This window comes from Dipodomys ordii, unplaced genomic scaffold (assembly GCF_000151885.1).
Source record: "Dipodomys ordii isolate 6190 unplaced genomic scaffold, Dord_2.0 Scaffold116, whole genome shotgun sequence".
Taxonomy (NCBI): domain Eukaryota; kingdom Metazoa; phylum Chordata; class Mammalia; order Rodentia; family Heteromyidae; genus Dipodomys; species Dipodomys ordii.
In genome coordinates, this window is record NW_012267332.1 from 3,095,939 (window position 1) to 3,123,400 (window position 27,462).

The 27,462-nt window shown below is 39.2% G+C and overlaps 1 protein-coding gene across 1 annotated transcript; it reads right to left on the bottom strand.

Moving 5' to 3' along the window:
• Positions 1-1,324: 1,324 nt before the first annotated feature.
• Uprt (uracil phosphoribosyltransferase (FUR1) homolog (S. cerevisiae)) lies at positions 1,325-27,462 on the bottom strand. Its single transcript, XM_013028913.1, has 7 exons — positions 26,921-27,462; positions 13,931-13,973; positions 10,847-10,916; positions 9,686-9,748; positions 6,686-6,847; positions 5,939-6,037; positions 1,325-1,449 (listed from the first exon to the last, which is right to left on the bottom strand). The coding sequence occupies exons 1-7, from the start codon at positions 27,310-27,312 to the stop codon at positions 1,343-1,345; spliced, it is 936 nt and encodes a 311-aa protein (XP_012884367.1). The 5' UTR covers positions 27,313-27,462; the 3' UTR covers positions 1,325-1,342.

Consider the following 27,462-nt stretch of genomic DNA (forward strand, 5'->3'; position numbering starts at 1 on the left):
CAGCTTTCCTGAGTATTTGGATAGATGCTGGCAGCAGCTGACTATAGGACTAGGAGAATACCATAAATCTAGCAATTACAACATGGCCACCACTGTTAAAATGTTTTCCTATTAGTGAAAAATGAGATCAGTTTTACAACAGATTTAACAACACAAAGATTAATTTCCAAAATGGTTTCTCTTCCAGAAGCTTAAATAGATACTTATAATTCTTAGTAATTATTAAAGAATAGTGTATATTTCCCCATTTTCATATATCTACATGTCACAATCAGGCAAGATAGCTAATTTCCAAACCAAAGATTTCTAATAGAAACATTCAAATGAAAAATGAAGTATTTTAATTTACTTATTGACTATGAAATCTACCATGAAACTCACTTTTTTCCCATACTTCAGAAAAACCAACTTCTTTCTAGAGGACTGATGGCAGCTAGCTCTCCTGTGTCAGCATTCAGACATCCATGGTTCAGTCTATGTAAATTAATGTTACAGTTCTAGTTACTGAAAAAAAAAACCCTCCACCTTTTTCAGTTGTACCTCAATTTACCAAGGCGCCAACCAATAGTACAAAATTTGGGTAATGAGCAATGGCACCCACTGAAGACTTCAGAGTCTCCCAAGTAAAGGAGAATATAAAATTCCAGGAGACATTTTTTTTCCTGTTTCTCATGTTACCAGCATGTATAGTACTAGGAAACCAAGAGTAAAGGAAGGTGACAACAACCACATACATGAATCTCCCTAGAGCCAAAAGCCTATTAGCTACTTAGGATCAAAATTTAAAGCTAGTCCTGGCAGATAAATCCAGGAGATTCTTATCTCCAATTAACAAGCAAAATGGTGGAAATACAGGTGTGGCTCAGGTTGTAGAGCTTCAGCCTTGAATGAAAAAGTCGAGTGATAGCAAGAGGCTCTGAGTTCAAGCCTCTGTACTGGAACAAAAATAAAGAAAAGTAAATGCTCACTAAACAAAATATAAACTGTAGTGGGCCAAAGAAGGACTCTCATTTGAGTTTTATTCGTGGCTACAAGTAAATTCCAAAGTAAGAGAATCATCATTTAGGAAATGATTTCAATGTTCTAAATGAGACTTCAGCAATCTCCATAGGCATATTATTAAGATTTCTGTGTAGACTTCTTTGTTAAGTTTGGTACCAACTGTCAAGAAATAACCAACTAAATTAAAAATCCTTGCTTACTGACTTTTTATTATCCACACTTCCAAAATTAAAAAGTATCATCTTTAAGGTATCTTTATTATTCCTTGAATTAGTAAAACAAATACAAAGTCAAGACATAATTGTAATGTGACACAAGATACTCATTTTCCTTCAGTAATTTAATCTGTTCCAAAATATTTCTGTCCAAAATGTGTAGGTGCAACAGGATGCACTTCAGTAGTTAAAATTGTGATTTCTGGAAATTCTTGAATGATTGACTTGGCACCTTCAAAGAAAAAAAGAAAAGAAAAAATAGTTACTATGGGATTTTTCATAATGCTAGTTGCAAGTGATGAATTTTATAGTCATTGTTACTAGACCTAATATTGAGAGAGGGAAAGAGAGAGCGCAATAGCCTTTGGATATTTATTCAGACATAGTACATCTCTATTTATGTGATCTGAAAGCTTTGGTAGTTGTTTGACTATGCCCTTGAAGCCTCATTAATACATGCTTATAATCAAATTGTTTTTTAGCTAAGTTGTGAAAAATAGATTTTCAGTTATAGCAACTTTTTCCAAAAGTCTTTTTTTATTGTAGTTTAGAGGCTGGGTAAGAATGAATAGATTTCTTTCTCAAAGGAGGATCACACACATAAATCAAGCTTTCCCACTGCCACACTGTGAAACAACTGAGAAATCAGGACTCTAGCTTTGGAGGAGGGGCTACACAGGGAATTAAGGCTGGCTGGACATCTGTACCTATTAAACAGACTAAGTTTGAAAAATAAAGACTGGCTAAAATCACAGTTAAACTAAAAAGCCATAACAAAGCTGCCAAAAAATAAGATTTTTTTCAGCTATAATGTCAAGAATAGTATGCTATTCTAATGAAAACTACTAGAACTAAATGGATTAGTTTTGTATTCCCCAAAGTGGATAATTAAAGGATTAGGTTAATGTGTTTAATGTTATACATAATGGACAATCAAGGAAGTCACACTTTGTCACCACCCATGTTTGACTTACAGATAATTTCTGGTTACAAAGGAACAAAGTAGTCAAACAGGCCAGAATTCCTACCCAACAGTAATACTGGAAAGTGCACCCATAACCTACTTTAGCTTCTTCAGGGCTGGCAGAGACTTAGAACACTTGGAAATGAGGAAATCGCCTGGGGAGAAAAGTCACTTCTTTCTCTTTCTTCTCAGTTATGAAGCAAAATAGGAATTCATTGTAGAACAACTTAGCAAAATCTTACCCCCTAAAGCTTAAAGATAATTAAAAATCACTTAGAATTTCACTAGCCTAAAATAATCTCTGAAAAAACTGAAATAGTGTTATTTATGTAGCTGTAAGGTCTGCCCTGGTCCATGCAGGCCCTGGCCTTCCCACCTCCTGTGTAAGTCTCCACCAGTACCTGCATCACCTAGGTAACTGGCACACCATTGGGCAGTCACCTCCCCCTCCTCTGAGATCACATCCTGGCCCCCCCCTTCCCTCCCATACCTCTCATCTGACTGGGAAGGGTCCCAGGTCCTGAGGTCACATTGAATCCAGTATGGCCACACCTTCCCTCACCTGGCCGCACCCACTCCCCCACACCTACTCCCTGCCCCTTAGTCCTACTTAAACCCTGGCGGGACATTAGCACACCCCTTTCGGCCGTGTGGTCTCCACCATGCATGGGGGAGGGGAGTGAGAAGGAGTGGGGAGAAGTGGGGGGCAGGCAGTTTGGAATAAATAAACTTCTCTTCCTACCTGAATACCACATGGTGTTCTCTTCATCCGCCACCTAATTAACCCACCTCTTTACCTTACAGTAGTCTCTTGCACTGAGGAGACTTACTAGGAGACATGTCAAATCCAAATTAGTTTGAGAAGTTAAAATAGTCATAACTGGTATTGTCATTGCTAGACCTGGTGAAAGCATTTCTCAGCAGTCTAATGCTGCTATGGCTTATGCTGTGTTTTCAAATTTACCATCCACCTAGTGAGGTCATTAAATACTTTTCCAAAATAAGATCTGACAGTGATGTGTTTACATATCCCTTGACTATGTTAATTTACCCATTTCTTTGTAAGTCATTTATATCTTTCTCTTTTTTTCTTTACACAAATAACTTTACAATGAACATCCTAGAAACTAAATTCTTTTTTAATATATATTTTTTTATTGTAAAGATAGGGTGGAGGGGGTTACAGTTACATGAGTAAGATAATGAGTGCATTTCTTATCCAGCCTTGTTACCCCTCCTTTGTTTTTCCCCTACCATCCTTTCCCTCCCCACCTCCCCAACTCCTCCCTCCCCTCCCAAAGTTGTAAAGTTTGTTTTCAACATAGTGTCTTGTACATCTCATTGTTACAATGGGTCAACCTGTATCCTTATTTCAGCATTTTGTTATTTCCTTCCCCTCCCCAAATTAGAAAACTGTATATACAAGATACAGGGCACCAGAATCAAATACAGTGAAAATAGGGGTTATACCATGGGGGAAGAACATACAAAAGAAACAAAAAAAATCTCATAGTACATTATAAGCATATTAAAAAGAACAGCAAGAAAGATAAAACCTCTTGTGTCCCTATCTTGGGGTTCACTTCACTTAGCAGCATCTTATATGGTCATATGTACATAGCTTTTGACCTTTTCTGCTTGTCCTAGACATATACTAGTTATTGCAGATAAGGGAAACCATGGGACCTATGTTTCTTTGGGCCTGGCTTACTTAACTCAATATAATTTTTTCCAAGTCTTTCCATTTCCTAACAAATGGGGCGGGGTCATTCTTTCTGATGGAGGCATAGAAATATATATATATATATATATCATATATATATATATCATATATATACCACATTTTCTTGATCCATTCATCTACTGAGGAACATCTGGGTTGGTTCCATATCTTAGCTATGGTGAATAATGCTGTGATAAACATAGTTGTGCTAGTAGCATTAGTATGGCTCTGTTTGTGATCATTTGGGTAAATGTCCAGTAGTGGGATTGCTGGGTCATAGGAAAGCTCTATGTGGAGTCTTTTGAAGAGCCTCCATACTGCATTCCAAAATGGTTGAACATTTATACTCCCGCCAACAATGCAGAAGGGTTCCCTTTTTGCCACATCCCCTCAAACATCTGCTGTTATTAGAGTTCTTTTTTAATGTTTTTTATTGTAAAAATACTGTACAGAGGGGTTACAGTTACATGAATAAAGTAATGAGTACATTTCCTATCCAGCCTTGTTATCTCCTCCTTTGTTTTTTCCCCTACCATCCTTTCCCTCCCCACCTCCCCAACTCCCCACCTCCTCCCTTCGCAAGTTGTAACATTCGTTTTCAACATAGTATCTTGTACATCTCCTTGTTACAATGGGTGAAACTGTATCCTTATTCAGAATTTTGTTATTCCATTGTATAAATATACCACATTTTCTTGATCCATTCGTCTACTAAGGGGCATCTGGGTTGGTTCCATATCTTAGCTATGGTAAATAATGCTGCAATAAACATAGTTGTGCTGGTAGCTTAGTATGGTCTTGTTTGTGATCATTTGGATAAATGCCCAAAAGTGGGATTGCTGGGTCATAGGGGAGCTCTATGTGGAGTCTTTTGAGGAACCTCCATACTGCTTTCTAGAGTAGTTGAACAAGTTTACACTCCCTCCAACAATGCAGTAGGGTACCTTTTTTCCACATCCCCTCTAGCATCTGTTGCTATTAGATTTCTTGATTATAGCCATTCTAACTTGGATGGGGTGGAATCTCAATGTTGTTTTGATTTGCATTTCTTTTATGGCCAGAGAAGTTGAGCATTTCTTCATGTGTCTATTGGCCATTCTTACTTCCTCTTCAGAGAAGTCTCTCTTTACGTCTTTAGCCCACTTATTTATCAGGAGGTTGTAGAAAGTAAATTCGATGGTTTATTTTCTTAGAATGTATTCTTAGAATGTTGAGTCTTATTTTAGGCACATTTCTCCCAGGAAATGGGGAACAGTTTTCTCATCATGCCTTTTGAGTGGAAATCTAACTTTAAAACATTCCACCATTTACTTCAGAAGTGAGACCATGTGGTTAGATAGAACTTGGAATTTCTTGCTGTTTTTGTGTTGTTATCAGACTCAGATGGGCAATCAGAGAAAACAGGGACTTTTCCAACATTCAAGGACACTTTTCAAATAGGGCCATTGGAGACAAACAATTCTAATTCTGAGGTGTGTGTGGGGTGTGTGTGGGAGGGTGTGGGTGTGTGCATGCACACGGCACACTCGTCAGGACTGGGTTTGAACTCAGGGCCCTGAGGCTTTGTTACTCAAAGCTGTTGCTCTACCACTTGAGCCATACCTCTGCTTCTGGCTTTTCACTGATTAATTGGAAGTAAGAGTCTCACAGACTACTCAGGCTAGCTTCAAACCATCCTCAGAGTAGAAACAATTGTAATTATTTTCAGTGAGGATGGTTCATACTTCTCCATTTGAATTTGAATATTAGAACTAGCCGTCATGATAAGTCTAGCTATCACTTGATCATTTGATCATTTGAATCCAGGAGTTCAATACCAACCTGGGCAACATTGTGAAATACACTCTCAAAAATGATACAAAATATTATCCCTAAGCCTAGAGATGATAAACCTAAGCTATAGATACCAAAATTGGATTCAAATTGATTATGATCAGAACTAAAGTTTTCCTCTGGATAAGAAGCTAGGCAGATACACTCATACCCATCTGTTGAACATCTAGCACTGCAGTCATTGCCTGGTGCTCAACTCACCATGAGGAGTAGAGAAGAGACTGAGCAGGATAATAACACTTGGTTGAACTCCATGTTCTATAAGAACCTTTACAGCTTCAATTACAGTATTTCCAGTGCCTGAAATCAAAAGACAACCAAATATATTAGTAGCATTAACATTTATTTTGAAATGTTTTTGAAGAACAATGCTCTATTTAGAGGTGCTCGTTTTTTATCAATGTAATGTAAAAATAATAGACATGAGAGATACAGTGATCAATATACAATAAGCCCTAAATTCACATATTATTTGAGACATAAAATTTTGCATATTCCCCCTCACCTCCTTGGGAGACTATGTATGACCTGGAAAAGCTTAGGAAGGAGAATAGAATAACAGGAAAAAACTGTATTACGTCCAGAGAGGATAAAGTCTTGAGATAATCATTGCCATACTCATTAAGCTTAGAGAGCGAATATGTTTCAATATATTTTCTCTGTTCTATATATTTTTGCCTCATTAGGTCCTCTGCTTTGATGTGTTTGTTCACTTCAACATAGAAGCTCTTTGGAACTAATAAAGTTTGACTAATGTGTATTCTCTTATTACACAATGAATTAAAAAAAATACTTTTAGTCAACTGCCCAGGGCAATTCCAACTCCAACAGAGAATAACACATTTACAAACTGTTTTGGCCTTGCAGATTAGGGTATGTAGTAGATAGGCACTAAGCTGAATTGAAACATTAATGAAAAATTACAAAGTATAAACTTGAGCCACTCACTGAGAATTGGATACATCAGAAGGACTTTTCTCCGGTAAATGTCTGGGGGAAACTTGGCATAATATACTTTGGCTCTTTGTGTCTCCTCGTCACTCTGAATCAGGATCTTTCCAATTCTTATGGATCGACAGCAGTCTCGTAAACCTTGTTCCATTGCCTCACCTGGATGATGCAAATAGAAAACATAAGGAGAAAAAGCTGGAAAAGACAGAGTGAAGGCTAAGTATAGGTCGATATGGATGTGACTGTTATCAACCCAGAAAGAATAGTGACAAGAAGGAACATTCTGATGGAGCTAATAGCTTTATTTCCTTTCTGATATATTTTTGTTCTTAGTGTAAGATTAAAGCTGACAAATGAAACTAAGATAAACTAGTTTGATTGCTGGATTAAAAGTTTTAGAGTCCTCATGCTTCCATGATTACAGGAAGAAAGTGTTTGGCTGAGCTTTTTCAATATCAGGGATACTTTTGGAAGAATGGGGGCTTTGGTCAAAGATCAAGGTGGGACCAGGAGACATCAATTAGCTCAGGAACATCTCCACTGACAGGTTTTGTTATAAGTGGTAAAAAAAAAAAAGTGGAATAGTGTTCTCACTCATCATTACCACCATCACCACTACCACCACCACCTCACTGGTTTCTAAACATAGTGCTAATTTGGAGTCTGAATTCCTATAAAGACGTGTTTGTCAAAAGTCAGTCTTTCTCATACAGTCACAATTTTAGGCTGTATAATTCTACCAGTGGCACTTAACGTTTTTTTCCTTCTTTTTTATTGTTATTATAAAGGGGATGTACAGAAGTGTTACAGTTACATGCGTAGGTAATGAGTAGATTTCTTTTTCAACAGTGTCACCTCTTAAGTTAAATGTTTTCATTTCAATGTAAGAGGAAACTTTATAGGACTACTGTAAAAATGACACCAGTTTTGTCTTAATATATATGAAACTCAACAGGTGGCTATTAAGATTAAAAACAAGTGTGTCAAGGCTGGGGTGTAACTCAATAGATGGTGCTTCCTTGCATGCACAAGGCACTGGATTCAATCCCCAGCACCACAACTCCTTACACAAAACAAAACCAAAAAAAACCCCAACTCTGCATCATCCTAAGTCATCTGATACACATTAGGGGTACAAGGATCATGCTGGTCCCTCTAGAGAAGAATCTAGAAGGAAACAGAAGAACTGACTAGAGTGCGCATTAATTTAATAATATTGTCCTGAGAATGCCATCACTGCCTAAAAGGAAATTGGTTTAAAAAGGGAGCTTAATGCTCCCATTTCAGTTGAGGTATTTAATTGTTCACTAACACAACTTCAGAGCCAAAGGAAAGGAGTGAATGTTCATATTTAAAAAAAAAATCAGTTCTAGGGCTGGGAAGATGGCTCAGTGGTAGAGTGCTTGCCTTGCATGCCTGAGGCCCTGGGTTCGATTCCTCAGCACCACGTAAGCAAAAAGAATAAAAGCCGGAGGTGGCGCTGTGGCTCAAGTGGTAGAGCGCTCGCCTTGAGCTGAAGAGCTGAGGGACAGCGCCCAGGCCCAGAGTTCAGGCCCCACTACCGGAAAAAGAAAAAAAAAATTAAAAAAAAATCAGTTCTAGTGCAATTGAGTAGAACTTCTATCACTTGCATAAAAAGAAATAAAAAATTAAGGTTGCTGAAGAAAAATAATAATTGTGGAGTAACAGATATACACTCTAATTATAGGCATACAATTTCAGGGCACACAGGTCAGTTTAGAAGGGCAAGTAGCTGGACTCAAACACAAATACAACATTTAGGTAAGACCAACAAATGCAAACCTCTAAAGCTAATGACAGGTGCTTTTCCTTATATGTCACACATTCATCATGCATAAAATAAAAATATTACATTGAGGAGGGGGTGCTGGGAAGGTGGCTCAGTGGTAGAGCGCTTGCCTCACATGCATGAGGTTCTGGGTTCGATTCCTCAGCACCACATAACAGAAAAACCCAGAAGTGGTGCTGTGGTTCAAGTGGTAGAGTGCTAGCCTTGACCTGAAGAGATCAAGGACAGTGCCCAGGCCCAGAGTTCAAGCTCCATGACTGACAAAAAAAATATATCATCCAGTCTACTTCTTGGCAGAGTTCCCTACAAAATAGATAAAACAGAACATATGTGTGTGTGTGTGTTTGTGTGTATACAACATATATATGTATATATGAATGATGTCCAGTTTCTTTCCCTTGAGCTAGAATCTTGCTGCTTCTGCTTTCATTGGTCTGAACCTGTTATCTTCCCAAGTCAGTATCCCATGTAGCAGGGATGGCAGGAGTGTGCTACCACACCTAGTTATAGAATGAGAAAGGGTCTCAAGCTTTTCTGCCCAGGTTGTCCTTGGACTGTGATCTCCTCCTAAATAGCTAGGATGTGACTCACTGGTGTTAGATTTTTGTGAATCTTTGTATTTTTGGGAGTACTAGAGTTTGAACTCAGATCTTCACACTTGCTTATATATATGTGTGTGGATATATATACATCTGTATATAAATATATTGTATATAATACATGTTATATACAATATACACACATATTGTATATAATGTGTACGTATTATATATGTATATATAATATATATTATATACAATATATGTATATACATATATATCCCCCCCCAGCCAGGAATCCAAAAGTTCTTCAGGCCTGAATTTATGCCACAGTCTTCAAACTATCTTGTTCTCCCCAAGACAGAATGGCATACTCCTCTGATCCCAACCTCCCCTGAACCTTTTGGAAAACTGGCTTGCCCATGGAGGCAGGCAGCTAAATGGCTCTGCAGTGCAATGCAATGAAAACTAAGCAAACTTAGCAACACACAGGCCAGGATTCCAAGGTGACACAAGGACAGGCAGCACATGGGGGTAAGATGTGAAGCAAAGGCAGGCTGTACAATTATGAGACATGGCCACCTTTAACCCGGGAAACAGTGACCAGATCTATGCACACAGACTAAAACCACATACATACAGACCTACCACTTCTCATTATGCTGACCCCACAATTTCCCTTCTCAAACTTCACTCCTTCATATTTGTACCCTGTTGGGAAAGAAAACGAAAGAATTTATCTTTCATCATTGGAGCAACTAATTTATTCTATAAAGTGCCTATAGCTTCCAGTGGATGAGTACAAAGCAACCCCTTGTCCAGATACACTGTGTAACACCTTTGGTTCCCTGTGAAAGTAATGAGATGCGTTATGATTTTTCATAGTGATTTCTTAATTCCTCCTAAGAAACCTGTGGGGATAATTGGGAGAGGCAGACTTCATTGAAGGCAATAGACTTATTATAGCACGATATTCACATACACGTTCTTCAAATTGAATTCAGAGGAGAATCGCTGCACTCTGAGAATGCTATCGACCCCATCAATTCAAACTGAGACCCCACTGAGAGCCACGTCAGAAAGCCTCCTTATTCCATCCCTTTTTATGAGCCTCCATTCTGCCTTAAAAGCTGAAGAAAAAGGCAGAAGTAATTATCAAGCTGACCAACCCTTGGTCTCTTCCTGAATTTGTGTCAATTATGATGCAACAAGCTCAGCCTTCAATTTTCCTTAAAATTCAACCTTTGAATAGGAGACTTTTCCATCATTTACTAAGGAACCAAATCTGAATTTCAAATTCCTGAAAAAGGGGATGTGGGTTTGGGGGAGGCGAGGAGGCAGGATGCTTGGGCTATTTTTCTTGGAACAAAGTACCTTCTTCAATTCTCATCCCTCTTAGTTCCCCCCCCCCTTTTCCCTTCTCATCCTGTTTTTACCTGGAGTTTTAATGCCAAACCCAGCCTCCCCCATTTGTTAACATCAGCGGTTTCCCCACAGAGGTAAAGATAAGCTGCCAGCAATTCTTAACTCTGGTCCCAATGGGCTGTCATAAGAGCTAACACCTGCATGCCGAAGAATATTTATTAACCTTTAACTGGAATTGACAAGCAAGCCATTAACAAAAAGTCACCTACACAGATTTCTTTACTAAATGTCTCAGAAGTTTAAAAGAACAGCTCCATCTAGATTTCTCACTTTGCATACTGATTTTTACTCCAGTTCCACCTCCTCCCCACCACCACCTACGCCAACGCCCACTGGCGCTCAGGATTTTTATGAGGAAAATTTGAGAATAACGACCCTGGTTACCTGTTGGAGTAGTCACCATGCATTCTTTATATGGCAGCTGATTCAATCCCTCTTCCACAACAAGTCTGATCTAGAGAGTCAAAGGAAGAAGAAGGTGAGAAGGCTGCTGTGAATCTCCTGCTAGCTGTTAAGCCTCAGGAGCTGAATAGTGGGCAGGGTCAGTAGCACACTGGGTAAGGTTTTATGTTCTGAAATTAGGAGGGAGGACTCTATCATGTGAGAGATGCAGGGATAGATCCAAATGTCAAGCTGCTGGCTACTAAGTATCTTGCCTTCATCAGGCACACGATCACTATGTTGCTTGATTCCCAGGCTATGAAAGGAAATTTCAAGTGACAAGAATCATGGAAAACACCTTTGGTAGTAATAAACTGGCTATTATGGAAAGTGGCACTTTCTCTACCTTGTTCAGAACCTCTGAAAATGCTGAGTTGGATTTTTTTTTTCCAAAACAAAGCCCCACCACAATACAAAGAAAACTCTTGTGAGGAAATGAATGAGTGGATGGGCTGAACCAATTTACTGGCCCAAAGAAGGATCCAGTAGAATATACTGAGACTTCTCAACTAAAGAAATGGTCCATAACAATCATAACATATGGTGTACCATGAAAAAGAATCACTCGAAACCTCTAGGAACAGCTTCCCCAAACCAGATGTTGTATTCCCATGGGTAACCAGAGCCTACTATATAACAAAGACAGGCTGAGGCTGCAAAGCACATTTTCTCCAATCGATACTACATTACTGATTGAGAATCAGGAACAGCAGGGAAAAGCACCATGCTTCATGCTCTGTTATCACAACATAACACCCTGCTGCCATTAAAAGGATCAATTTGAAATGGGCCAGCACTTTGGCAGCCTGAGGAATCAGAAAAAGACCGCCAGAAACCTCATGAAAACTGTTTGCAAGGGCATACTCGCCCTTAGCTGTCGCCCTCTATAGTGAGCTATTGTTTGTTAGAAGCAAATAACAACCTAGGATTCTTTTCTTTGAAGAGTCCAGTCCACCTCACAGTAACACAAAATTATGGAAACAGTGACCAAAATATAAGAATGATGGGACTGTGCCTCAGTGGTGGAGCACATGTGAAGCATGCACAAAGCCCTGGGTGTAATCCCCAGCACCCAGATGAACAAGTAAGTGGATGAATGACAAATACATGAATGAATGAATGAATGAATGAATAAAACATAATGAACTCAAGGATCAGAGGCCCAGGAAGCCAAACCTGACAAATTCAGAAAAGAATGAATTAATGTCCAGTATAATGCGACATTATGTTAGAGGAGATGGTACCTAGAAATCCTCAGCCAATAGCTAAAGAGCTAAAGTCCCTACCACAACCACCACAGACCTTCTCCTACCCAATGTAAGGCCCTTCAAAGCCAACCACAGAGAACAGAGAGGTTCAAAGTAGCATCTCCTCAGGTAAATTATGCCATGCTTCCTCATTATTTCATTTGCCTTAGATACAAAATTTGCCATTTCAGGGAAGAATTTTTGGATTACCAGGAATTTAAATCCTACTTCATACAGTAAAAGAGCACATGAGCACATGAGCCCGGCACAGTGGCTTGTACCTTAATCACAGCCACTTGGGAAGAAGGTAAGGCAGGATTGCTTGTGCCCTAGAGTGAAGCCAGCCTGGACAATATAAGGAGATCTTATCTTATAAAAAAATTAAAGGAAAGGAAAGGGAAAAGAGCATATGAAAATCGAAAGAAAGAGGAACAACTTTCTGCCAGTGAACAGAAAGACCCCTATTCTCTCCACAATAGCCATTAAGACATAGATTCCAGCTGGGCACCAGTGGCTCATGTCTATAATCCTAGCTACTCAGGAAGCTGAGGTCTGAGGATTTTGGTTTAAAGCCAGCTCTGGCAGGAAAGTCCATGAGAATTATCTCCAATTAACCACCAGAAAACCAGAAGTGGCACTGTGGCTAAAAGTGGTAGAGCGCTACCATTGAGTAAAAAAGTCCAGGGATAGTGTCAAGGCCCTGAGTTCAAGCCCCACAACCAACAAAAAGAATATCAACAATGAAAGGACATAGATTCCTTTCCTTCAAATGTGTTTCGTGGGGGGGGGGTGGTAAAAGAATAAAGCACAAAATGACCTATTGTCCCAGAAATGTCAACCCCATCTCTTTCGATGCCATCCAAAATGCTTATTACTGCCCCCGAAAGCTAAAATAATCTGAAATAGAATCAGGTTTTGAACCAGTAATATTTAAAGCCAAAAGCAGTCTAAAATTATTTTGGAATAAATTCTCCAGGGAAAACCTGAATGAAACATGGCATGCCCTTTTCTCATATTTTTTTTTATCATCTGCTTTCTACTACCTTATTCTAACTGTAGGGTTAGAAAGCCACATTTCTTTCTTTTCCAAAGTACCAACAACAGTAGTTAATCCAAACTCCAAGATCAGCAACCTCATTTTTGTATTCTTCTTCTCTATACATCCTAGAGCAGAAGGAATCTACTGCTGTGTTTTATAAATGGATGAAAGTTAGCAACCACAGCAGATAACATGTCAGCTTACTCCCAGCACTTGAGCACACTTAGATACAAATAGTTACTTTGTAGACAAGTCGATTTGGCCTGAGGTTCTCTTAGATGACAGGAGCAGAACAGAAGTAGGCTTGCCTAAACCTTACTAGGAAATTCCTGAGGAGCATTTAGATAGTCCAACTTAGTATGTCACACTTAAGGATAGTATAAAACAGAGTCCAAATAAACATCACCTCCCTGTAAACTATAAAATGTGTACTCATTTTTTTGTCCATTAGCTGGATAGTACGTGATTAACTTTCTTCTAATGTACACCACTTCATTGCCCAAAGCTGAAGCAAAGTTGCTGGGAACAAGAGTTCCTAGGCAAAGCTTTGGGGGTGGAAGGGATTAGAGGCAGAGCTTTAATGCAATGGTAAAAAGAATACTACAGAAGCCTAGCAAGATGATGGTTACATGGTACAATCTCTCTTACCCCCAGAATGTTCTAGAACAAAACAGCTCCTTGGCCTACCATGATTATATCACTAATACCACAATGAAATAAAAATGGAAAACCTCCACCTACCAAACGATCTGCAGAAAACATGAAGTCCCCTCTACTGGCTGTCCTAAAAAAAAAAAGTACAAGTATTAGTCTAAATTAGAGATGAAAGGTAAACTATTACATAATACAGATAGTAACTCTGACATTAAGACCTATTACATATGTAAAACTTCAATCATTTTGTGTATGACTATTATTATTGAGTCGATGCATTTTTACTACCTTCCAGGCAACAAAATGGGATGATTTAATACACTTGGAAATGCTTACTTGATCTTAACATTAGAGATAAGAATTGAAAAGATCGTACAGTCCCCCACCGAACTGTCCATGTACATATTATTAAACCAGGAGATGAACATAGTTCCCTATGGAACATGACAACAAATCTACATCTCAAATTGAGAGAAATTTTTGCAGCAAGAAAACTATATTCTCCCCACCTTCCCTCTCAATTTTTCTTGACCTAAAGGTTATATGATAGAGATAAGAAGCCCATTTACTTCATCTCTAACCCTTATGGCAATTTTTACAGTGTAAACAAATCCTCTACTTTGGCCACTGCTTTTATTTCCCAAACTACTTTTATAAACTATAATTGGTTCCTTTTCCTGATTTTTTTTCAAATGAATTCTCCATTCCCTACATCTTTCTGCAGTCTTCCTATCCGTTTCTGTCTGACAAATACCTTTACATATTGAGGTACTCAGGTGACAAGAATCCAGGGCTGTATTTATCAACAACGTGTTAACCAGCCCAAAGGTGCATGGGAAAAGACTGATGCTCCATCTGGATGTAAAAGTTAGTTGTGTTCCTCTTCCTCCTTCTTCCATATAATTGAAAAAGTCTGAGTGAACTGATTTACAGCTTTTGTACTTCAAAATCCCCACCTGCCTATCCAAAGCACACCTAAAATATTCCCCAACACAACATCAAATAACATATGCAAGCACCTGCTAGCCCAGTACATCATTAATCACCATGCATTGTTTGGTAAGTTGTATTTACTTTCTCTGACATGGGCAAGCAATGAAATATCTCTGGCATAAACAGTATTCTGTTTCCTAGAGTTATATCATATTATAGCTATTAACTACCTTAACTATAGACTATAATTGAGCAACAGCAAGAATATAGGCTTATATTTTAATGTATAAATATTCCCTCAGTTCAGAACACTATTCCCACACACACACCTATAAAGGCACAGAGAAACCATTTAAAATAGATTTTATTTCATGTACTGTGGTTTCCAAATGAGACCAGCACCTTTCATTTCTATAATTAATCTTCACAACATGCTTGTCAAGGAAGTAAATAGCAGGGAACTATAAAAAAAAATACTGAAGCTTATTGCTTCTGCTAGACTTACACAAACTTGTCTAGGCAGCTGGAACATAAGTTTTTTCAATAAGGAAGAAAAAGTCTGAGTTTCTCTTAAAGAAATATCCTGTGACATATCTTGGAAGTCCATCTGAAACTTTTAAAAAAATATGGACCATCCATACACACTTATTACATGAAAAACTTATACCAGTTAAATAATCAGAGTTGCCCAGATCTATTGTTTTATTTTGAAGTCAGATAGGTTAACACCTTTCACAACCTCCCTCCCCCAAAATACAGCTTAGCTCATGAATTTTTTTTTGTACTGGTCCTGGGGTTGAAAATCAGGGCTTGCACACTATCCTTGGGCTTTTTTTTTTTTTTTGCTCAAGATCAGCACTCTACCACTTGAGCTACATCTCCACTTCTGGCTTTTTGGTGGTCAATTGGAGATGAGTCTCACAGACTTTCCTTCCCAGGCTGGTTTCAAAAGGTGATCTTCAAATCTCAGCCTCCTGAGCAGTTAGGATTATAGACATGGGCCACCAGTGCCTGGCTAGCCCATAACTTTTTACATAATAAGAACCTCTTTTATCTACCAGAAACTGTGCACAGTAAGAGAACTTAATGTGAATGGTCATCTCTTGACAATTGCTGATCTACAAATTAAATAATTCACTGTTTCAAGTTACACCGCTATAAACACTAATTACTGACTTTTATTTTAGACAGACTTCAGACCCACACTATTTTAAATCAATTTAAAAATTAAAGTATGGTTGTAATATAATAAGATGACTGCATTTTAAAAACTTATATTGGCCTTTAACATCACATTTAAATACTAAACATTATGGAGATTAGTTTAAAAGAGGCAGATATTGCCTTGTTAGATAAACCAAGATGAACATATTCATTTCAACTCTCCTTTAGGCATTGAACTGGGCTAATCAATTGTTAATAATTTAATTATTAAAATTTCTATTCATTTCAATTGAGTAATTGTTAATACTTTTGAATGAAAACCAGATCCCAGGTGTTGTTTATGCTACACACTCAATTTTGTCCCTAATTCATTTTAGAAATCCCTCTTACCAGAAGCTGGGTACCAGTGGCTCATGCCTATAATCTAGCTATGCAGGAGGCTGAGATCTGAGGACTGTGGTTCAAAGCCAGACCAGACAGGAAAGTTTGTGACCCTCTTATCTCCAATTAACCACCAAAAAGCGGGAAGTGGAGATGCGGCTCAAGTGATAAAGTACTAGCTTTCACCAAAAAAGCTCAGTGACAGTGTGCAGGACCTGAGTTAAAGGCTCAGGCCCAACACAACAACAAAATATCCCTATTACTGAAAACAGCTTTGAAAGATCCATCAGTCATCTTCTAATAACAGTGTCAAATAAAATCACATCCCTGAAATATTATAAAATATATGTAAATAATCAAATACCACATATTTAAATAGACAATGATATTCAGGAATTCAGAATCCAAAGCATAGAAGTACAATATTAAATGAAACATTTATCTATTTGCTAGTTGATTGATTGGAGGTACTGAGTCTGGAAAGTAGGGCCTTACACTCTTGCTTGGCTTTTTAGCTCACAGATGATGCTCTACCACTTGAGTACCACCTCCAGTTTGGCATTTTGCTGATTATTTTGGAGATGGTGTCTTGTTGTCTTTCTGCCTAGTCTGGCTTTAAATAATGACTCTGTAGGTCTCCCGCTGCTGAGTAGCTAGGATTACAACATGAGTCATCAGCATCAAGCTTAAACTGAAAGTATTTTAAATTGTACCAACCTCAAACAAGTTTAATAATGGAGACCTATCTATCATCTAAGGATACACTTCTCTTGACATATCACTAACACACACACACACACACACACACACACACACACACACACACACACACATTTGCCATTCCCCTGTAGATGAAAGCCAAAAGCACGCCAATTTATGATGTGATCTTCAGCTGGATACAAGATAGCAAGATTCATAGTAGAAGCCAAATCTGATTGAGCAAACTTGGTTTTCCCTACATATTAAGCTATGTATCAAGCATTTAAAAATTTCCAGAAAATCAGGTATGTGTGCCTAGATCCCTCGTGTTCAGGAGACTGAAGCAAGAGGATCAAAACTCTAAGGCCAGTTTGATCCACATAATGAGACATTGTCTCAAAATTAAAGAAAGGAAGAAGGAAAGAAGGAAATGAAGAAAGAGAAAGAAAGAGGAAGGAAGGAAGAATGAATGGAAGAAAAATAATTTCTTCAGAAGTAGAAGAAGCTTTTATGATGACATGAATTGTAAAAAGTATATACTAAGGTTATTACATGTAGAAATGCTTTGCCAGGCGTGGTGGTACACACCTGTATCTTAGTACTTAGGAGGTAGACACAGAAGGATCTGGAGTACAAAGATCTGGAACTAGCCTGGGTTATATAGTGAGATCTTGTGTAATAATAGTAGTAGTGATAGTGATCATGATAATAGATTAAAGCCAACTCTCCTGGTTAGTAACTTTAAACAATTTAATTGAAATCAAATCCTGGGAGAACCAAATGAAGTATCATTTTAAAAAAAGATTATTTGGGGGCTGGGAAGGTGGCTCAGTGGTAGAGGCCCTGGGTTCGATTCCTCAGTATCACATAAGCAGAAAAAGCCAGAAGTGGTGCTGTGGCTCAAGTGGTAGAGTACTAGCCTTGAGCTGAAGTGCTGAGGGACAGCACCCAGGCCCAGAGTTCAAGCCCCATGACCAAAACAAAAACAAAAACAAAAAAATTATTTGTAGCACTTGGGACAGAGTAAGTTGGAGTTCACATATAACAAAAATACAGGGTGACCAATTAAACTTGTGCTTCAGCAATCCCATGCAATTTTTTAAGTAATACTTATAGGAAGAATTATATGAAGAATCATACATTTGTTGAGTTTAAATTTAATGAGGCATCCTTTGTTTTATCTGGCAACCTTTTTTGAGGGGGAAAAATTTGATGGACTTTAAAAATATATTTTATAAAAGGAATGTGATTTCTCATCTCAAATTGTTTCTTCCCACATTTTTATTAGCATCCATTAGTTGTACAAGAAAGTTTCATTTTGACATGTCCATATATGTACACAAAGCACCTAGATCAGACCCAGTCCTTCTATCTCTCTCCCATCTCCAATCCTCCCTCTCCCCTGCCCCATACCAATCTCAACAAGCTTCATTGTTCCATTTTCACATACTGTATTCCCTTTACTCTTTCTCTTTACCCTCCCCTCTCTTATGCCCTGGACAGGACCTGTTTCACATTCCTGTCTTCATTTTTTTATCATACCTCTAAAAAAACTTTATTGAGAGTAGGTTATTACATAAATTTCACATATTTCACAGTATTGTGGAATAGTGATACTTAAGTCACAAACATTTTAACTGTCACAAGGCAAACTGTCATTATCATGGTCTATAAAGTTTGTGAATTCTATGAGCTTTGATGATACTATTCCTTCCACATCAGGTGATATGTACATTTCTTTCCTTTCGCTTAGTGTCAGCTGTTCCCTCCTTCCCTCTCCCTACCTCCCTTCCATCATTGCCTTTGAGTTGCTTAGTTCATTTTCATCTATGTCCAGTGCAGCTGATAGGACCCTCTGCTGTATGTTTTCCCATTTCCCTCTGATTCTGTGTCCTCCTCCTAGTTTCCCTCATATGTGCACATACAAATACTGTATATGTGGTCAAGAACATGGAGTCATTTAGCAATGATACAACAAAATGAGTGGAAGTCCTTTGTTTCTTGAGTCCGGTTTACTTTGTCATATCTCCTTGCATTTTGGTTTTAGCATTCACGTATTAGGGAGAACATGTGCCATTTGTCTCTTTTCTCTTGGCTTACCTCCCTCAAAATGATTTGCTCTGGTTCCATCTATTTCCCTGGGAATGCCATTATTTTGTCCTTTCTAATGGCTGCATAATATTCCATTGTATATAGATACCACAATTTTTGGATCCACCCATCTGTAGTGGGGCATCTGGTTGTTTCCAAATCTTGGCTATTGTGAACAGTGCTGCTATGAACATGGAGGTGCATATGTCTTTGTATACTGGTTCCTGTTGTTCAGGGTAGATGCCTAGGACTGGTATGGCTGGGTCATATGGGAGGTCTATATTTAGCTCTCTGAGGTACTTCCAGACTGCTTTCCAAAGTGGTTGTATTAGTGTACATTCCCACCAGCAATGCAGGAGGGTTCCTCTTTCTCCACATCCCCTCCATTTTTAGCATATTCTAATGGTCCACATGGATTTCTGATGTGTTTTGTTTTTAAACAACTGGTTAAAGACAAGTAAAATATAAAAGCTTTTCTAGTAGGTTGAAACCAAAGGTATGCTTCATTTACAGTGAATGTTCAGTGAAAATTCTGAAAACATAAGCTCCACTTCTCTGTTATTATGTGATCAGTAAAATAATAGTTCCAAGGTTTGTCATAAGATGAAAATTATTTATAAATTACTTCACTCTTCCTTCCTTTACCATAAAAAAACATGCAATAAAGAACTAAAGCAAACCTAACTCAAGCAAGGTGCCAATGGCTTACATATGTAATCCTAGCTACTCAGGAGGCTGAGATCTAAGAACTGAAGTTTGAAGCCAGCCCAGGCAGAATAATCTGTGAGACTCTTAGCTCTAATTTAGTACCTAGAAAGTACCAGAAATGGAGTTGTGTCTCCTTTGGTAAAGCACCAGCCTTGAGCAAAATAGTTCAGAGACTGCACCTAGTCCTGAGAAATTTGTTTGTTTAAAAGCTGGGATATGATGGAGTATGCCTGTAATCCCAAGCTATCCAAGTGGTGGAGACAGGAGAACTGAAAATTCAAGGCCAATCTGGGCAAAGGTAGCAAGCTTCTGTCTCAAAAACAACTTAAAACAAAAGGGATTGAGGACATAGATTAAAAGGTAGAGCATACCCAGGAACCTCTGGGTTCATTCAATAGTACCATCAAAACAAAACAGAACAAAAACCTGAAAATAGCTTTACTATCTGCCAGGTGCAAATTATCAAAGCCACAGCTCCTTAGCACCTTCTTAATGAACTCATAAAACAGTACCATTAATTATTTGCTTGCACCTAAAGCACAGTTCAATGTAAACATTCAAAATCAGGAAAAAAACACATGAGAAAATATCATGATGATGATTGCTTCCTTAAATTAATGCCCATATGTGTCAGGCCAGATGCTCTTTCCTACCCTCTCAGAGACTAGTCTAGTTGGTGAGAAGCCATCACTAGGCTGTTTGCAATAAATATGATGCTAGAGATCTGTACCACTTAAAACTGTGACTTCCTCCCTATTTCCCTAAAGCCAGATAGAAAATTCATCCGGGGTGGGGGAGATGGGGAGGGGGAATGAGAAAACCAAAGCCCTGTTTTATAATTGGTAAATCACAGTTTCCTCTCTGCTGGGCATTTTGGTTTTATATAAATCAACAGGAAAAGTTCTGAGCTTCTTCCAATCTCAGGGTGATGCCGGACCAAGCTCTCTAGGCTGATTTTGTTTAGCATGTGAAATCCTTGGCTCACCCTTATACTCCAAATCTGAAGCCAGGCAAATCCCCACACAGGGACACTGGCTATTTTCCCGGAGGCAATGGCCCAGCCGGAGCACACAATAATCATCTGTGGTATTTGGAAAGCTACAAATAGTCAAGTTCCACCCAACACTACGCAAACAACCTTGAAGGATTAAGGCCAGGAAGTTCTTATTAAAGAAAAGGACTCCACAGGCAATTGTGATGCACAGCTTTGGTGGAGAACATTACGTTACTTACATGATTCAACTCACATTAGGTTGCATTCACATTAGGGTTGGGCAAGAAGTTCATTTACCCTGAGGTTGTTTCCTCTCCAGATGATTAAACAACGTTATAAGACTAAATGCCCTTCTTCAGTGCCATCTCATGGACTCAAATACTCTTCAGATTGCTTAACTTTCATCTAAACAGCCTGCACGGGCTATACTGCAGCCCCTTCCTAGGACAAGCATACAGACAGAATGTATCCAACAGCTTACCAAACAGTTTTACTCAGGCTTCAGGAGATAAAACAAAACAAAAATTGGGTAGGGAGGATGATCATTTGCATACACTGCACTGCCTCAGTTATGTTTAAGGGAAAATGTGCCTAACACTCAGGTTTTGCTGGGTTTTATACATGCAGGAGGCAGGACAGCAAGGAGGTGTGGTTTAATAAAGTTCAACACCAACAAAAAGGAACCACAAGGAAATGAAGGCATCATTTCTTTTCCCTGGTTCACCAGTGACCCACTGTATGCCTGAGTAAATGATCTACTCAAAGACAGAAAATCATTTCCTCAAATTCAATAATACAGCCAGCATATTATGTTTTGAGCACTGCACATTTTTTAAAAAGCCATTTAAAATCAGTACAGTATTCACCATCTCTCCTGCTTTATATATAAATACAACAACATTCAGTCTGGCTAGATCAACCCCTGTTCTCCATGCAAAGACAATTCATATAATAGTTCTGTCACTAGATAGATGCTAAGTACCCAGAACAACAACAACAATAATAAAACCAGCACAGGCAGCAATGGCTTCTGTTATCAGACAGCTCCATAGTGCACATATATGCTGGCATGACAAAACAGAGAAAAGCTTATGCCCTGCAGAGGACAGGGTGTGATAAGTAGACCTACAGAAACACAGCTCCTTGTTCCACAGGTGCCCCTATTGTCCTCCTACAGAGGCAGAAACAGGTCTTTTTTTGTGTAAAGGCATGACAACTCGTTTGTCAAGAAAAAGAAAAGAGAAAGCCTTTGTGGACAGATTTGGCTAGCAATAACAAAATAAAAAACTAAAACCATTGTCCTCAACCTAAATACACATCAACTCATTATCAACAGGTCTTTCTATACTGTGGCAAAGCAGGATGAAAATTAGGTTCTCAGTATTTATTTTCACAATAAGAATGTGAATTTGAAGGTAAATTCACTTTATTATGTTTAATAAGAAACATGTCCAAAGACAAACCGGAAGACCTGAAATGCCTTAAATAGAAACAGCTCTTCATAGTTTACAACAAAAGCTAATAGTAGTGTGTGTGTGTGTGTGTATGTGTGTGTGTGTGTATGTGTGTGTGTGTGTGTGAGAAAGAGAGAGAGAGAGAGAGAGAGAGAGACAAAGAGAGAGAGAGAAACAGAGAGAGAAACAGAGAGAAGTATGCGTGCTGGTCCTGGGGCTTGAACTCAGAACCTGGGCACTATCCCTACTGTCCCTGAACTTTTGTGCTCAAGTTAGCACTACCACTTAATCCACAGCTCCACTTCTGGCTTTTTGATGAGATGAGAATCTCACAGACTTTCTTGGCTGGGCTGGCTTTGAACCTTGATCCTCAGATCTCAACCTCCTGAGTAGCTAGAATTACAGGCATGAGTCACTAATGCCAACTAATAGAAAGTATTAATATGTATAATAGTGTTTTTTAGCCTTCCAGGAGCTCCGTGAGGTAGTACCAGCATCTTTATTTTACAAATGATAGAAGTTGAAGCAGATGTTAAACATCTTGCACAAGATCATTCCTCTGGCTCCTAGTATGTGCTCCCAACTCAGAATAAAGAGATTCCACTCATACTCGGGTCTGCTATATAACTCAGATTTTTCTGAGTAATAAAGTATAACCATGTATGTACAAATATTGTCATATGTAAATGCTAACTGTCGTATTTTCTCTAAGCACTATAGTAATGGTTCTTATCTTTATTATGGACCTTTGTGAAATCTGATAGAAGGATCCTTATTTCCAAAAAAGGTCCAGAAACAAATGTTTATTAACAGCATTATCCACAATGGCCAGAGTGGGTGGATACCACCAAAATGTTCATCAACATTGTCCATCAACAAATTACAGGATATCCATGCAGTAAAGTATAAACCATAAAAATGAATAGTGCACTAATATAACATGATTGAACTCAGAAAACATTATGCTAAAAAAATCTACTTATACAAGGTCACATATTGCATGTTCCTTTTTATTTGAAATATCCAGAATAGAGAGTACCATATGATTTCACACTTAATGTATAATTTTTTTAAATCCCACAAAAGTTGACAGTAAAATGGACATTATCAGCAGCTGGGGACAGTAATATTGAGAGAAGGATGAGGAAAGGTTGATCAAAGCTCTGGTATGCTATTGCATAGATAACAATAATATATTGTCTATTTCCAAAAGTTAGAATAAACCAGGTGCTGGTGGCTCACACCTATAATCCTAGCTCCTCAGTAGTCTGAGATGTGAGGATCGTGGTTCAAAGCCAGCCTGGGCAGGAAAGTCTGTGAGACTCTTAGCTCCAATTAACCACCAGAAAACCAGGAATGGTGCTGTGGCTCAAGTGGTAGAGTGCTCCCCTTGAGCTGAAGAGCTTAGGGGCAGCACCAAGTCCCAGAGTTCAAGCCCTACAACCAACACCCCCCCCAAAGAATAAAGGATATATAAAGTTTTTGTTTTTTACTATAAAGGAATGATCAATGATTTTGTTGCTGGACCTTTAAAACCTCAGGAAGCTGAGATCTGAGGATCAAGGTTCAAAGCCAGCCAGGGGAAGACAAATCTAGGGACTCTTATCTCCAATTAACCAGCAAAAAGCCAAAACTGGAGTTGTGGCACTAAGTGATAGAGAGTGAAAACACACACACACACACACACACACACAGAGAGCTAGAACTGGAGGTATGGCTCAAGTGGTAACTATAAGTGGAAAAACCAGACTGAGAGTATGAGGCTCAGTGTACCAGTACTAGCCAAAAACAGTAACAACAACAGCAACAACAAAAGAACAATAAATGTCTGAAGATATAATTATGTGCAATCCGATTTAAGCTATGCAACGTTTATATGTATTGAACATTACACAGTGCTCATATTAATATGTATGATTTTTGCTTTTATCTATCAGTTAAAAGTAAATTTAAAATGAAATGTCTGGAATAGGTAACTCAGGAGGAAATAAATTAGTGATCATTTAGGACTAGGTGAGGATGCTAGAGGAAAATGGGAAGTAACAGCATGTGTCAAATGTTCAGGTGATAAACATCCATGAAAATGCTCAAAACCACTAAAATATTAGCTTTAAATGCTTGCATTGTATGATCTATGAATTACAGCTCAATAAAGATGTCCTATTTGCAGTGCTAGGAATTAAACCCAAAGTCTTGTGGACACCAGGCAAGCTACCACTGAGCCTTGGCTCTTCAATAAAGATGTTGTCTTGAAAACAATTTAAAATGAAGAAATAGAAATTTCCAGATAATTTCTCGGCCTTGAAACCCATCTGCACGTCTAAAACCCAAAGGTAGTTACTCCTGCTTTACAGATACAAGATTCATCATCTTCTATTTGTCATAATGTTTTATTTCAGCTGCCTGCATAATTACCAAGCCTATGGCTCATGTTTTTTAAGATTACCACTTCATTAGGTCACATGATCTAGTTAGATCATTAGATCACAGAAGCTTTCCATATTTGATTACTTACAAACAAGTCAAATGGTGTAAAGTCATAAACAAAATTTTAAGAACTAAATCCAGGTATAAAGGTGCACCTGTGTAATCCCAGCTCTCAGGATCTGAGACAAACATCAAGACCAATTATCTCTGTCTCTGTCTCTCTGTCTCTCTCTCTCACACACACACACACACAAAGCTAGAGACAAGTACTAGGGGCTTACACCTATAATGCTAGCTACTCAAAAGGCTGAGGTCGATGGTTTCAAGATGATCAGCCTATACAGAAAAGTCTGTGAGATTCCATCTCCAAGTAATCAGAAAAAAAAGCAAGGCTAGAGGCATGGCTCAAGTGGTAGAGCATCAGTCAAGCAAGTAAGCTAAGTGAGCTTGAGACCCTCAGTTTAAACCCCAGTACCAACAGAGAGAAAGGAGAGAGAGAGAGAGATGGAGGGAGAGAGGGAGGGAGAGAAGGAGAGAGGGAGAGAATCTTTTCTGGAAAGGCATATTTGGAACTCAAAATTGTAAAATAATTTCTGCCCTAATGGAGCTTATAAACTTTTAGGCAATCACAGATACTTGGGAGGAGGAGATAGAGGGACTGTGGTACTGGACCAGCCTAGGCCAAAAGACCCTATCTTTATTAAAAAGAAGAAGAAGCTGGACTTTACTTTATGTGTGATCCCAACTGCACAGGAAGCAGAAGTACGAGGACAGTGTACCAAGGGTGGCCACAGGCAAAAGCACAAAACTCTACCTGAAAAATAACTACAAGAAACCAAATAGAACTGTGGAGCATGGCTCAAGTGGTAGAATCCTTGCCTAAAATGTGCAAGGCCTTCAGTTCAAGCCCTAAGACACACCCACATTAAAAAAAAAACACACCTAATCGGTAAGATAAGATTCAAACACAAGTAATCTGGACTTTACTCAGTAGATTCTAAGAAGTCAGGAAGGCTGAGTAGGGCAGAAATCAAATCAAAAGGCTGTATGGTAAGACAGTGGATTAGATAGCAATATGTGCTGACAATGAGGAAGAGAGATAAACTGTGGCAAAGAAACCAATTAGGAGCCTATGATATAGTATAAGGAAAAATGACTGGAGCCTGACTTAGGGAGTGGTATCATACAGTGGTATCGTGCAGTAGCCATGTTGAAACTATCAAGGCATGTCCCAGCACTGAAAAAGTGTATTGTAACATGCTGAAGCTACTCATTTAAAGCTGCCAGTAAGAGCCACGTGTGGTCCACTGCAGCTATACTCCCAAGTTTTGGAGGACTGAGTTAAGATGGCTTGAACTCAGAAATCTGAGGCCAGCCTGGGCAATATAGGAAGACAACCATTGAAAGAAAGAACAGAAGAAAAGAGAAAAAAGGAAGGACAAGAAAAGAGAGAAACAAATCTGCCAACAGTAAAGGAATTGGCTATAATGTGTTGCAGTATATATTTCCCTTGAGAAAACACATGTACACCATAGCTTGAAAAATCCAAAAGTAGCAAGTAGTACTTTAACATGAAGTTCTGGCTATCCTTGTTTGTAAGATGAGCAGGAACTCTAGGCTCCTATAGGGCTGTTTTTGCTTTGTGGAGTACCGACAATAAATTTACCATAACAATTCTACTAAGAGTTGGGTGATAAGCTTTCAGGTGACCTGTTCAACCTGAACAACGAATTCTAAAACAATATGCCATATGAGTTGTAGAAAAATAGCAAAGGATCAGACGGGCAGTGTAGCCCAATGGGATTTTCTTGAACTTGCTTTATTCCCCTAGGACTGGGGGATTTGGGAGCCTTGCAAAAGCATTGCTGGGTTACACATTTATCACGTGGTCAGGCTTTGGGCAGACAGGGTGCACCTGGGCAGGAAAGGCTGGATAGTCGTCATCCCTCAGAGAGACAAAGAGGCCGGAAGAGAGTGCAGACTACCAAAAGGTTTCAGCCCTTCACAAAGCCACATGGAATACGGAACTTGGTAGGAGAAGGGCTGAAGGCGTGTGTCCCTACACTCTCCTCTTGCACAGGGCCCTAAGAAAGGCCGGGTTATCAAGATCCAAGAGTCCTCTTGGGCACCTTTACTTCCAGTCCCCGCCCACCCCTCGCACACTCCCCCTCCCCAAGCCCACCCCTCCCTTTCCCCTTCCGCTCGCTTGCTCCCTCCCTCGCTTACTTGTCCCGGATGATGGTCTGCAGTTCTCGGATCTGATCATTCATGGGAAGCAGCTTAAGCTGAGTCCCGATCTGTCCCGAGAGTTCACATTCTCCTAGGAAGGAGTCACCCGCAGGTGCGTCATAGTTGTTACTGTCACCACTGTCACTGTTGCTCTCCGCGTGAAGGTTGACGCTGCTGCTGCCACAGGCCTGAGAGTCGTCGGCCAGCACATTAGGATGGGCGTGCCGGGCCAGTAGAGTCAGCTTCGCCATAACGCTACTAGTGCCCTCAGCACGATCCCCAATTGGGTCGCCAGATCTCAACGATGGCTCGGGACTTGGGGTAGAAGCGGAGTTTACTTGCTGATTGTGACAAGGCATGGAATCCTGACACTGGAACTCTGTGGCCATACACCGGGCCGGGACTGTCCCCGCTGCTACAAAACCTTTAGGGTAAAAGAGGGAAGGAGGAGAAGGGTACCCCCCGATGCTCACGAGCTTTTCCGCTGGCCTCTGACCTCCCCAAAATCCCTAACCCTGTCTGCCCTCTCACCCTTAGGC